Source organism: Apteryx rowi, unplaced genomic scaffold (genome assembly GCF_003343035.1).
Source record: "Apteryx rowi isolate R43461 unplaced genomic scaffold, aptRow1 scaffold_7, whole genome shotgun sequence".
In the NCBI taxonomy this organism is placed as follows: Eukaryota; Metazoa; Chordata; class Aves; order Apterygiformes; family Apterygidae; genus Apteryx; species Apteryx rowi.
Window position 1 is genome coordinate 1580629 of NW_020450982.1, and position 14292 is coordinate 1594920.

The 14292-nt window shown below is 43.9% G+C and overlaps 1 protein-coding gene across 1 annotated transcript in view; it reads right to left on the reverse strand.

Annotated features, from left to right (window-relative positions):
• The window catches only part of RNF11 (ring finger protein 11), a 32905-nt gene extending 19153 nt beyond the window's left edge, over positions 1–13752 (reverse strand). The window contains exon 1 of the mRNA XM_026086885.1: positions 13415–13752. Within this exon, the coding sequence (XP_025942670.1) occupies positions 13415–13537 (123 nt within the window). The 5' untranslated portion in view covers positions 13538–13752. The remainder of the gene's footprint in view (positions 1–13414) is intronic.
• Between the last annotated feature and the right edge of the window lie 540 nt (positions 13753–14292).

Genomic DNA, 14292 nt, shown 5'->3' on the forward strand with positions numbered 1-14292 from the left:
GCCCCTCACTGACGCGGCGACCCGAGCGCCGGCAGCTTTGGGGCTTTTTTTGCAGGTCTAAGCCAAAAATTAAGCCTGACCCAACTTAGCTCACGAGATCCCCAAAAGCCATAAAGATGGTATTTACTGCCCATGTTCAGTGTTACTAGTTATGAACTCAGAAAAACTAAACAGAAAGATACTGAGCAAGGAGGTTTGGTCCGTGTAAGAGAGCAGCTTTACTGTCAAACTTACACGAGCTGGTAACACCGCGTAAGCAGACGCATGAGAAAGCGGCAAGATTTCCTTCCTTCTCAAGTTCGTTTCTTGAAACAGGATTTCATCCCTCCATTTGCATTAACTAAGACCGGCTTCAACAGGAAACCAGTGGACTCTCCTGAGAAACACCAAACTAGAATAAAGAGTCATAACATATTAAATTGTGTGGCTAAATTAAGGTGCCTAGTTTAGAATTAGGAAACTATGCGACAGCAAAAGCTGAACGTTTTAGACATCAAGGAGGTTACTTTATGAAAAGCCACACACCCTGGCAGCACTCACATACATATGGACAAAGGTAATCAAACTTTTAGCAGTACTGACAAGGCTGGCCAAGCTATATTCAGACTTTGGAAACCATCCACAGAGCAGTAACTGGAAGGCCTGGGCGAGGATAGAGGCACGGCAGCACCCCATGGTGCAAATGAATGGTGTTGCTGTAATCAGCTCTGTCCCTAGGGATATCACAGTCTGCTGCACAAYGTGAACGGGCTGGGAAAGCCTTCACCAATTCCTCTACTTACCGCATATGCTTATGAACCGTTAGGTAACATTAATGAATTTCCTTAGCAAAAAAAAGGGAGGAAAAGCACTGAAGCTTCTTTAATGACAGTTGTAGTAGACAGATTTATATTCTTTCATTATGTTTTGGGGGGATCCTTTTTTCTTTCTTTTTTCCAGTAAGATCACTATTGAAAAAACAGAATGAAATTGAGGCTTTGTCTATATTGGAGATTTGTCCTGAAATGGCCTGATCCCTTGAATTGCAATCACTGCCCCACTGATGTCCAAAATAGCAAGTTTAGATTGCATTTCTTATGCAGACCATTCCCAAACGCATTTATCACCCAAATATCAAGCATTAATTCTGTGCATGCTCTGGTATGTAGTTAAGTCCARGTATATTCTTAACCACAACATGGAGAAGCCAAAAATCCCGTAATGCTTTGTGACAACAGCACATGTCTAATATCTGGCATCGCTAGACTTTTCTAGAGATGTCAAAGTTAAAATGGAATATAGAGATTGCAAAGAGCACAGCTAAATCCAATCAGCTCTTCTAACGGTTCAGTGCTTCCAAAGAGGTAGTTTCCTCCTCTTCCTTCTCCCATGCTCCCACAACGTGCTCTGACGCCTGTCCGCACCAGCTCACCTGCCCCACCACGAAGCAGTTCAGTTCACTAAGTGGACAGGAGGAAAAGAAGAGAGAGAAAGAGAGAGCGAGAGCCCATTTCAGACACCTTAATGGTACAAACTGACTCTCTGAGGCATCAGATGAGAACCAAAGCTGGTGTGAAGAGATGGTGGAGCACGTGGCTGGAAACGGAAAATAGGAAGAAAAAGTGAAACAATCCATTCTGGCGGTAGCAAATACTTAGATTGGAGTTCCTGAAGTCAGAACTAAGGAGGCATGGAAGGCGGATCACAACGCACTGTATTTTAGCTTGGTTGCAGACTCATGCTCTATGGAATATGGAGTCAGCTCTAGAGTCTTTTCTTTGGCCTCCGTTGCATTCGCTCCTGAGTACAGTCTGTCAAAGCTATAATTTTTAAGTGGTAGAACAGAATCCAGCATTAAATCAATTTAAACGAACACAAACTGTAATTTCTGTACATGCTTGAGGTGTATACACACTAACACAGGGGCACCGATGTCTTTAATTGGCAAAGTCCCAGCAAAGGCCCCAAGACGGGAGTATTTGGTTTCCTTAGACAGGAGCACTTTCTTTAGCGACATGGAAAGTACCCCTCTCTTCCTAGAAACACTGTAGAAGCCCAAACAGCTCAAGTTACTGATGCACTGAATCAGACAAATGCCCTTATATATTTTTTTTTATTCTTATGTTGACAAAGGGATGGACAAACTTCTCTCCCACTACAGTATTGTGACTGTTTATTCCGAAATGACAGCATTTGTCTGATCCGTCAACACGAACAACTTGTTTGGTAGCATCTGTTATATAGTTGTTACTACCATTTTCCCAGTTCTTGCTTTTCAATAAAAATACTGCAGCACCAGTTATTAGAGGAACCTCCTAAAAAGAAAGAAAAAGCCTCGGTGACGTGACTCAAGAGACGCACATATTGACCTCAGGGCACCAAGTCCACAGCCACAGCCCACTGCAGAAGTTCCTGCCAGCACGAACACTCGATCTGATGCACTCTTTAATGAAGAGGTAATTTGTTGTTATTCAGCCACAGCACACTAAGAAGATACTGAGCTGAAAGAAATAGGCCTCATTTCTTGATATTACAGCCGGGAGTACAGCAGAATCTAGATAACGGCATGCGCATAAGAAATTCTTAATGGCTAAAAAAAGATAAAACACCCTCCATTCCCATCCCAGCATAAAACTACAGCTCTTTTCTCCTTAGTTTATCAGCTCAGAATAGGTGACAATTTTAACAACATAAAGATGCTTCAGGAGAAACTATATGAAGGGTGAAGAGAACTTTTCCCCAGGAAGCTCTAAAACTAGGCCATCTTGCTGCTTCTGGGAGGTGAAAATGCAGGTTACTCACTGAACAAAAGAATACAGCCTATAAAAAGGAAAACAAAGATGACTCGGAGCATAAAGATTTTTGTGTGTGCAAGTGGCTATTTTTTTTTCTTTTTTAAAAGATTCTTCTGACTTTTTTAAAATAAAACTAATTAGACATTTAACACTGTTTCTCTGCACAGCTGACTCCATCTCATACAAACCAATAAATCCTCTATATATACACAAAAGGAACAGGCATTCTTTGTTAAACTTATTTTCAATAGTTTACTCACACAGTCAAATAAAGAAATACAGCTTAACTTCTCAGAAATTCCAGCAGGTTTGTCTAAATTCAGACATAAGAAAAAAAACAAAAAACAAAAATGATTTTTGTGTCTCATTTTTGGTTCTTATAGATGGCTGGCTGGAAGGATTTTCTAAAAAGCGGCATCACACAAAAAGCAGCAATCCAGCTATCACACGAATCCATTCCAGTGGATTAACGGCCCCAGCACCACTTCCAGTGAAAGGCAAGGCGGCCGAGCAACCGAGCATCTCGCGCAGGTTCGGGCAAAGGCGCAAACCCAGGCGCCCTGACCCAGCAGTCGGCGGGTGCTTGGCCACTGCAGCCCCCGGGGTGCCGCGAGCCGGAGGCCTATGCCTCCACCAGAGGAGTTTTCGTGGCTCAAGACAGACCTTAGACTAACACTACTTATGCAGTGGGGGTTTTTTTTACTGCAAAAAATCAGGAACCGGCAATGGCAATTCAGCAAGTACTACTGTAGAGCACAAACTAGAGTTTACAAGTGTTAAGATCTTGATTCCAGTGTCTTAACTAAATCTGAATTAGATCATTACTTTCCCAGTCTGAGCTTTTTTAAATGAAGTTTCAACTGCATAAAGCTTTCTCTTAAGCAACCATACAGACCAAACCAGTTTAACAGTTTGGTACCCATGTAGTCAAGCAAATTGTACACCTCTTTGCTCAAATGCTGAGAGCAATCACTTCTCTTTCTGAACTTTAAAGAAAATGAATTCAGGCAAAATAAATATTGGTCTTAATCTATCCTGCAAAGTTTTACTATGTCTGAAATACAGATTTCAACAAGCGCGTTAATAAAATGCGGTGATTAACATTCAGTGCACAGAACAAACTCTGTGCCTGGGTTTAATTACAATGATGAATAAAAGTCAGATGCGGAGGCATACTCCCAGAGTAGTCATGCATTATACTGTCCCGGAGATATTGGAATAATGGAATCTGATGCACTTTGATCTCTTGGATAAGTCTCCTGCAGCCCTAAAAGAGAAAGGGCAAAAGCACCAAGCCTTGTCCAATTCCACAGCGTTCGCACACTGAGTCATGAGAGATTTGTATCCTTAACTACCAAGATGCATCTTATCTGGCTTTATTTATTCACATAAGTATTGCTCTGTTTCCTTCTGGCTAGATTGYGTACACAAATCATCAGGAGAGCCATATAAAGCGATAGTGGTGAGGACTAGAGGGAAACCTTAGAGCATCTACAGAACTGCTGTCCAAGAGTATATGGCTATCTTATATATAGCTATTTCTGGGTCATACCYTAGTCTGTCCTTTCTTTTTCCAATCAGTTTTGACATGACAAAAATTGGAACCTGACAGTATCGAGCAAATTCAGTGGTTTTAATGATGGCCGCAGGATAGTCGATTCCTCGCTCTTGTCCAAAACAGCACTGAATAATTTCTCTTACCACTGAATGCTCATGGGGCTTTATTAAACTTTATTAGTCATAAAACAGGCATTTCCTTGATGCTTCCAAGACTTTTATTAGCAGTCCAAGCTCTAATGGCATATGGGTTAACTACAATTCCAAGTTCTGGAAAACTCGGCACTGTTGGCCAGCTGAGATTTGTCTYTGACTGGGGATGAGGTTGTCTCTGCATGGGTATTTGGCCTTTGAGTTCAGTGAACTAAATACAAGGACTGTTCCTGACCTACGCCTCTAGAAACACAAATTGCTCCGAGTGCGGAAAAAAGCAGGAGAGAGGAGACAACGGCCTCTTCAGCGTCCAAAAAATAAGATCAAGGGAAACAGGTTCCACCGTTGCAGGGATAAAAGTCTGCACGTTCACCACCGCACGCTGGGGCTAAGGGAGGAACTGAATTTCCTGAGTCACAGTTTCTCTCGTTCCTCCCACAGTTTCAGTCCTCCCCCAGGCATTTCAGGTCTACATCATTCCTRGACTAAACCGGTGGCTAAAAACAGAGAYGGGATGAGAACTCTCAGAATCAGACTCGCCTTTGACACGATTTCATGTGCGCRTGCATGTGTGCAAAGCGGAGAGCGGSCGTAAGCATTCTGATGGATCAGCAGAAACGTCCAGTGTAACAACCCAGCTGGTTGTGATTTGGCTGACGCAACCGTGGCTGAAAGGAAGGCGCTTTTATCTTCTCCTCCAGTTGCTGCACGCATCTGTTGTTTGTCCATGTCACTGCTCAGGGCTTGCGGCCGAGCAGCTTTTGTGCCCCGGCATTGCAACTTTCTTCTTCGTTGTCGAGAAACAGAGTGGCCTACAGAGATTCCTGCGGAGGACTGGTAAATAAAACAACCACTCTCTGTAACATTTTGGTCTCCTAGAAATTGTTTCATTAGTTCAGAGAAGAGTCATGGTTGATTTGCTTTAGTCCATTCCACAGACCATTATCTTTTCAAAATATAAAACTGGTTTATTTTCCGTGCTTCTGTAACCTAAGCCCAGAAGTACAGCCAGGAATGTCTGCTGAGCACCTAACTGAACTGGTGGTAAACACAGGAAACATAAAGGCTTCCTGAAAACCAGGTGGCCCTACATTTTGGGGAGGGCAGGATTGTTTTGACTGGCTTGCCTGAAAGATTCCTAGCATCTCCCATGATAATGAAGACTCATTATCCTGATTAGGAAGGATTTCTTACTGCATCTCCACAGCCTCTTTTTTTCCTACTAATCCGGCATCTTGAACGCAGGCTGCCAAATAAATACAAAATTATCAGATTCCAGACAGATTTTAGGAGACTATTGTCTATTGTCTTAAACAGATTCTTACGATAAAGCTCCCCGTCTACAGCAGCAGATTTGTCATAAATTCCTGCAGAGATTCATTTTATAACAGAAGAATATTATTTCATTAAAATCAAATTATCACAGAACACTTTACAAACACGAATTAAATTACTAAGCATGTCTGCAGTAAAGATAAGCTTTATTGCTCCTCTTTTTACAGATGAGGAAACCAAAGCACAGTTAAGTGATTTGTCAAAAGTTATAAACTAAACTGAAGACCGAACTAAAAACCACCATAGCTTGCACTAGGGCTAATCAAGCCCTAATTAAGCAACTTTTCTGAAGCCCACAGCCAGTTATAGCCAGCAAGAACAGCCAGCATCGACGCTAGCTGTGTTGGGACAGGTAGCCGCTGCGTTCTGCCTACGGCAACCTGCAGCAGCTGCCTCCCAAGGACTGGCAGAATGGTAAGAGACCCTGGATCCTCTACGAAGCCATATCCTACCTTCAGGAAGCAGGAGACATCTTCCACGTCTGAGACTCTGACGTCCGGGCAAATTTTTCTGGCAGTCTAAAACCCGCCTGAAGCCTGCTTTGCTTTTTGCAGAGCCACAGAACGGTGACTCTCCGGCTTCCTCCCCCAAAGAGGTTTTATTCTAATTCAGCCATGACGCACCTAAAAACCTGCTCCTTTTATAATTCTTCAGTCTCTTAGGAACTGTTTCATTAGTTCATTGAAAAGCAACAGCTGATTTGCCTCAGCCTGTTCCACAGACCATTAACTCTTCAAAATATATTTCTGCACATGTCTATGAGGAGGAAATAGTAAGGACAAGCATAAAAATCACAAGATACCTGTCTGTCACAAGTACCTACCATTATTTTTAGTTTCTCAACCTTACGTTCTGCAACGAGTTTGACTAGCAACATTAACAGGGCCTACAGAAGCATTCATTAAACCTTGCTCCTTCCTTTTATTAAGGTGGTGAACAGTGACACAAGCACACAGGAATGGACCTTGTATAGTATCTTGACCCAACTTAGACATTTCTTGCAGAATTGCATGCAAAACAGGGAGCAGTATTCTGTCAAATAATATTATACACATTCCTCTTCCTTTTCAAAATTCCTGTTGCAAAACCTTCTGGCCAGCATGGTCAGGGACAGATCTTTCACAGTTGTTGAATCAGCAATCAGTAATCTAGAAACCAGCTCTAATGTTCATAATAGAAAGAATCTAACACAGAGAACTCAAACTTTCGCATACACACCACATTCGCTCTAATCAGGCCTAATTCTTATGTATAACCAATTTAAATCAGGGTTAAAGTCTATTTAAGATAGCAAACAATTACAATATTCAGACAATATTCAAAAGTATTCTTTAAAACCAGTTTACAAAAGGATATTTTCCAACATTACTATGCCAAAAAAGTTATCTAACTTTGTGATACCATATGATATCCTTTATTCGCAGGTTTCCTAATACATTTCTCTTCTTCTATTCCCTTCCTCCCCAATCAGACGTTTCACGAGCAAAACGGAAGCGGGCACCAGTCAGCCTGGCGGCCTGTGCTGAAACCAGTACGCATTAAGACAGGAAATACAGGTGCACAGTTTTTAATCGCTGTTATCTAGAAAGGAAGTCATACTCAGCACCCTCAGGAAACGTTCTGTTTAGCATTGATTAGCAGCAACCAAATTCTCCAGACAGCTCTCTCAGTTCTTCAGACATGGCAGGAATAAGAAATGTCACGGCATATTGTTCACTAGCCAAATATCCTTGAGTGTTCTTATAATGAATTCGTAATACACGTTTTACTACTGTCTGGATAAATAAAATCTATATCCCTATATAGATATTAAACCACAAAAATGTCAGTTTAATAACCCTCTGCACACACAAAGAATTTACTATAACAGCACCATTTATGTTCATATATATGCATGCCTGTATGTACACAAGACACGGAGGACTTGCATACTTTCTAAATACAGCTGTCTAAATTGTATCCTAACAATTTATCAGGAGTGACTTTATCATGTAGCACTTGGTCTTTCACAGTTAGAGATATTATTAGAGGATGTTATTACAGCACTTGTTCATTTTTGAAAACAACTTATATAAGGTAGCTTAAGCAATCATATTCTTGAGAAGAAGTAAACACAAAACAACACTGGCTTACTCTGCCATTTCTCATCTATGCCACAAATGCTAAACTTCAGCTCCTCTGTCACCTTCTCTTCTCACTGAGGCTGATCTCCACCCGTGTCGATATTGCCCGAACGCACCAGGCTCGCGACATCCGAACAGGGAGACACTCTCCTTTGCATGCCTTTCAAGTTTCCCCCCCGAATAAGGAACTGTGCACTGAAACAGCACTTCAGTTCAGGTCCACAAATGCAACTGTAATTCATGCACATCAGCAAGGCCTGGAGGACAAGGAGAGAAAAGGCCTGCACGTGCAGTTTTTAATATACTCCCTTCTCTTACATAAAACTACTAGTTGGTTTGCCTTTTTTTTTTTTAAATAAAATGATGGCTAGCTTTCTGTATGTAATATTTTCCCATCACATCTTTCCTCCTCTTATGCTGCTCCAACGCATACGAACAGCCTTGGCTTTGCACAGCCACTCGGTGCCACCTCCAACACCCTGCAGGACTGCAGCGTTCGTTCTCAAACGATGCATGCAGTCACCGGTGAAAAACCATCTCATTCACAGCCCAACAGATTTCTCTATAGATATTTCTATAAGTGAGTGCAACTCCAATACCAGAATTATTTTGGTATGCAATTTTTAATGATGTTAATTACCACGCCTTTTAGAAGACAACATCAGAATACCAGTATTACTCCAGTCATGACATAAGTAGTGAGGAGCGTATAGTAACAGCTTTGTCGCTCTGTTGAGCAAAATAAATTTAATATATGCATCCACAATGACAAGTTTCAAACAGAAAAGTAGCAGAATGCTTCAAGAAAATTTCCGACTGTTTAAATTGAGTTTTTCAGTGTCTCAGATAAGCAACGCTCAAGGGCTACACCTACCACATTGGGCTCCGAGGATCCAGCGAGAGGAACCCCTGGGGCAACGAGGGCGCAGCCAGGCACGAGCGCTGCGCCGGCTCCCTGAGCTGAGGGCAGACGGAAGCAGGCGCGACAGGACAGAGGGATCAGGGCGAGCGTACGCCATGTACTAGCGATGCTCAATTAACAGAGGAGGCCCAAGGAGGCTATTACGGCAGCCTCAATTTAAGAGAGGCCATGAGACATCCTAAATTGTGCTTTCAAAACTTGCTGTCCCCAACAGCTTCTTCAAGATCATGGGAGCACAGCGTTGGCTTAAGCTCGCCCGTGTGATCTCCCTCGTCTCATCTCACAGGCCTGCAGTCTACTCGGAGGAGTTTCCAGGTCTGAAGGTTTTAAATGGATCCCTCCAAATAAAAAAAGACACTAGGTCCACTGAAATATTTTATGTAGAGGCTGGTACAGAGTGCCACAGCTAGCTTTGGAGCCGCTTAGTTAAAGGGGTAAAATATCTTATTAGCCTATAATCCATACCACAATTTCAAACATACTTCCAAGCATTCAGCATGAATACCAAGGACCGTCACTTACTTCTTGTGCTTTCAGCTTATTAATTTAGCAAGTAGTTTGCATCTTTTTATAAAATAGAGATTCCAGTGTATTTTGACCACAGTTGTACTTTTTACATCTTTTCTTCCTAAGTATTGGGTAGTTTACTGTATAAAATTCCAAAATTTAATAAACTGAGAAATTATTTTCTGCAACTATTAAGGAACTATTTAAGAACAGTAATACAAGACAAGGATTAAAAAACTGGCACATCTGTTCTGCAAAATAAAGTCTTTCAGAAGAACTACTAGAAGCAAGAGAAAAACTGGAAAAAGCAGTCAACTTGTCTGGAAAAGCAGCAGAAGGCATATTGCCAACAGATGGCGAAGAAGTCATACACAGAAAAGAAAAATAAACTTGAAAGCATACTCAATTTTGAGGACTTGAGAAAAAACAAAACCAAAGCTAACTCTTTCCTCATCACAGATTCACTAGTTAGGAAGGGAGTTGTGTTTGCTCAGTGCTTAGACAAACAGTTTCAGGTTCTAAAATGGAGGCACTGAAAATCAGTGTCTCTAGGAAAACATTGGTCCTCGCTTGAAATCACTTCTCCCCACCCCCCTTTTACTTTTGTCTTTTAATCATTTCCCATGTTAGCCCTTAAACTTGATGCACTAGAGAATGGATGATGCTCCAATGGACCACTTTCTCATTTATTCAGATCCCTGTTTGGAAAGATGCTTTCTCTGAAGCCTTTCTGCTGTAACATACAACCCCTATTGCCACAGAAACTGGTATCAGACAAATAGGTATAGGCACAGCTTCTGAACAGAAGTTGTATCTCTCCATTACGTGGTGTGTCCATACTGCCAATCCAATTTTCAGTCTAACTTTTGGAAATAGAGCAGGTTCAATAGCACTCAGAGCACTGATTAAAATAATTCAACATGCAATTCCGAAAGGAACATTGGAGGTGCATTTTGCAGTTAAAAGTAATTAGCTAAATAAAAACTATGGCCATGGACAAAAGTATCAGAAGAAGAAAGAAAAAAAAATTAAACACCAAAATAAAATTAGTTACAGGAGACATACAAGTCCCTGTCTACAACAATGGGGAAAAAAAAAAAAGAAAGAAAGAAAAAGACAGGGGGAGATATATGTATCAGGAACAATTTTACTGATTTCTTCTACTGCGAAGGCCTGGACTGTAAAAAAATTTAAAAGTGAGGGTGGGGGAAAAGAGAGACTGGAAACAGAAAGTAAACCGGGCATGAGTAAGGGACTAACATGCAGGACTAGCAATTTTTAAAGACTTGCGAAGGCAGATGCACGGAAATGCGTCTTTACCAAACAAGCTTCCTCCCCTCAGTTTGCACACCTTCCAAGATCGATTCAGAAAGTCGGCACATCATTGCTGCAAATCCAAAGAAGCAAACGTAAGAGATTTTATTGACTTCTAAAATATGTCCATTTTATGGTTCAAGCTTCAGGAGCTAGATTTTAAACTATCAGTATTGCATAGTTTCTTGTGCAGGCTGCTAGTTGCCACAAGCAAGTTTCCAAACTCTTTTTTAGCCTTTTCCTTGCTTTCCTTCCTCAGGCTTATATATTCCCATATATATTCTAATTCTGGTTAAAACACTGAAAGAAGCAATTATCACACACAAGGATAAAACACCTAAATTCCCATTTGTAACACTGAAATCACATTGTCACCTGAAAGCTGAAGTAGCATAGTTACCTATTGCTATCATAACGGAGCATAAAGGACTCTTCAACTTTAGAGTTTGGCCTACCCAAAACAATTCAAAATTATAAATCCCTTAAACGTAGCATATTTCCCTTGACCTCAAAGTGTGTGAAATACTGTACAATACTGTAGGTAGTGTTGACTTCTTAACACAAAGCATCGTGGCTCAACAGCTGTGGGAAGCGTAGCTTTGAATTTTGCCTATACGAGGCAGATTTACACAAAATGCCACATTAAAGAGAACGGGGTTTGTCCTCCCCAGCCCTAAGATTTAAGAATTGCGAAGATCAGTATATGAGGTTTCAGGGCAGCCAATGCCATTCAAGACAGCCAAACTCTTATGCGCGCATCACCGAATGCTACACAGCTTTATTCAAGCAAGGGAGGTTTTAGTATGAACACACTTACTCAATAACAGACATCTATAAGTTCATTTATTTTGCAGTCTACTGTTTTATCAGTCAATCATCCTCACTTATTTCCAGGAAGTTTTTAATCTGAAAAAATAAGAAGAGTCCTAGACGCTGAGGAAGACAACTTATCCACCACTGAAATCAACCCAAGAAGGCCTGCAGAGCGCGTACACTTGATTCATGACTCCTACAGGTTGTTTCCAAGGGAAAAACAACCCTCCACAAGCCTTATTAGAAATCACAGATAAATATGCAACAAATAGCACAGCCAAACTTCATACATTTATTTAACAAAAAATGTGATGCATTCCTAAACAGGAGGGATGATTTAGGCTTAGCTTAGAATAACTAATCCTTTAAAAAGAAAAACTTCATCTGACATGAAGTACTTTCTATTCATTGGAGTTAAACAGACATAACTCAGAATTCAGGAAAAATTCCTCACAAGGGGAAATTTATTCTAATATTAATCTTTTGCATGCATGCAAAACAAACAGCTACACACTGCCAAGAAATACCACTGTTGTTTCACTGCATCACCAATGACTGCTACATATGTAGCTTCTCTTAAATGCTTAAGAAAATTCCTATCAGAGCTGTAATTCTGGAACTTGTAAAAGCATTTGTAGATTACAAGTCTACCCAGCTAAATACTTCCTGCAATTTTGATAATTATATGCCAGTTCTGCAACTACTGAATGACTCCCATCCTAGAAAATAAAGAGCTCTCAAGTCTCCTTACAGGATTTGTGTGTCAACCTGCCATTTTTATAGATTTCTCTGGAACATATTCTATTCTTTCAGATAGTACAGTATTTTTGAAACTTGATTAAAATGTGCAGTTGTACCACTGAAATTCTCTTATTTCTTAGACTACTTTTTCCATTTTTTATTGCTGTACAGTCATCTACTTTAGACGGTTTGTTTAAAGCAATATACGTTTCTATATACGGGGATGGAGACGAAAAGGAGCGGACAAGTGCAACCACAAGTTCAGCTTCCTTCTTTCTGCGGTCGTCACCGAACAGAGGTCAAAAACAAGTTCTTTTCCGATATTAACAGCATCGCAATCCTATATCAATGTTATCCTCTGCTGTGAAGAAAATTATAAAGAAAACACCCAACATTTTTTTTTTTAAACCTTCCTGATTAGTCATAAGAGGTAAATTAACACATTCTTTCAGAGACAGAAAAAAACAATGGGAAAACGTTTCCTTTCTGGTATCCCACGCAGCCGAAGGAAATAGGATCTACCGCATTAGAAAAGTTACTTTCTGAGGAGGTTACGGCTAAAACAAGAGAGCAAAGCAGAGGCTGGAACAGCACAAGGAGACAAAGGCCGGCGCGGTGCCTGCGGGAGCGAGGAGCGACCCCAGACAGTGATGTCACCGCCGGGGACAACAAAGGAGGCGGCACGAGCCGCGTCTCCCCTCTCGGGCCAACGCTTGGGGACCTCCGCAATCGCTCCGAATCCACGACCGCCTCCAAATGAAGGCGGAGGGCCGGGTGGAAAAAAATAAAAGTGAAAAATAAATGAAATTAAAAAAAATAATCAGCTCTCTCCTCTGGCTTCAGTTCGGGTCGGTGCCTCGCTTTGTGCCCGTCACCTACGGGCTTGCGCCTCAATTTAAAGTCGCCCCCGCGTCGTCAAAATAAGTAAATAAATGAATAAAATCGTTTCCCACTTGCCGAAAGGCCCAAATTCGCGAGGCCGAAGGAAACAAAGAAACTTCCCCAAGGGGACGCACCGGGAGGAAGGGAGAGGCTCGGCGCTCAGGTAGCTGCCAAGCGCAGCACCGAGGACGTGCGCGAAGCTGGCTCCCGGCAGAAGGGAGATGGGGCCGGGGCCGCTCACCTCGGCTCACCTCGGCCTCCCTCCCGCCCCGAGCGGGGCCCCCCGCCGCTACCTGATATGGCGGCGGCGGCTCCTGATCCGGCTCGGTGCCATCGCCGTAGCTGGCTCTGTCCGACTGCGACTCGTGCAGCAGCGAGATGTCATCCGAGGTGGGGGACTTGAGGCAGTTCCCCATCTTCCCCCCGCCGCCGCCGCCGCCTCGGCGGAGCGGGGCTTCTCCTCCTTCTCCTCCTCCTCCGCGGGGACGGAGCGGCGGCCCCGCTGCCTCAGCCCCCGCGCCGCAGCGCGCAGCCCGCAGCGGCAGCCGCCCCGCCGGGGAGGCTCATGCCCGCCGCGGCCCTAAGCGGCTTAGCGGCGCGGCCGCCCGCCGGCTCCCGCCCGCCTCGCTCCGGGGGAGGGGAAGGGAAAGGAAGGGAACGAAGGGGGCAGCGCTCGCCTCCCTCCCTCCCGCCCGCCCGCGGGGGCGGCAGCGGGGCGCAGGTGGGGTCCGCCCGCCGCCCGCCCCGGCGCGGTTCTGCTTCCTGGTYACCGCGCTCTGCGCACGGGGCTTTGTCGCACAGGCCGCGCCGGCTCCTCCTCTCGCTCCTCCCCGCCCGGGCCAGCTTGGGAGCCGCCGCCAGGCCCGGCGGGGCCGCCCGGCCCGGTCCAACCCACCCGCGGGGGGGGGCCCGGCCGCCTCTGCCAGGGGGGAGCCGCCTCAGCGCGACCCCCAAAATGGTGGGCGGCGCCGTGCCCCGCCCCCAGGCAGCGCCGCGGGCCGCGTTGTTCGCGGCCATGGCGGCGCGGCCCGACCCGGCCGCGGTTCCTGCCCCTTTTTTGGTAGCTTGTTTTGTTTTAGGGTTTTTTTGTGGTGCGAGGGCAAAGGTGGCTGCCCGGGCCGCCGCTCAGGACGGGCCCGCGGCGCCTCCTCGCCGCTCGCTGCGGGGGGAC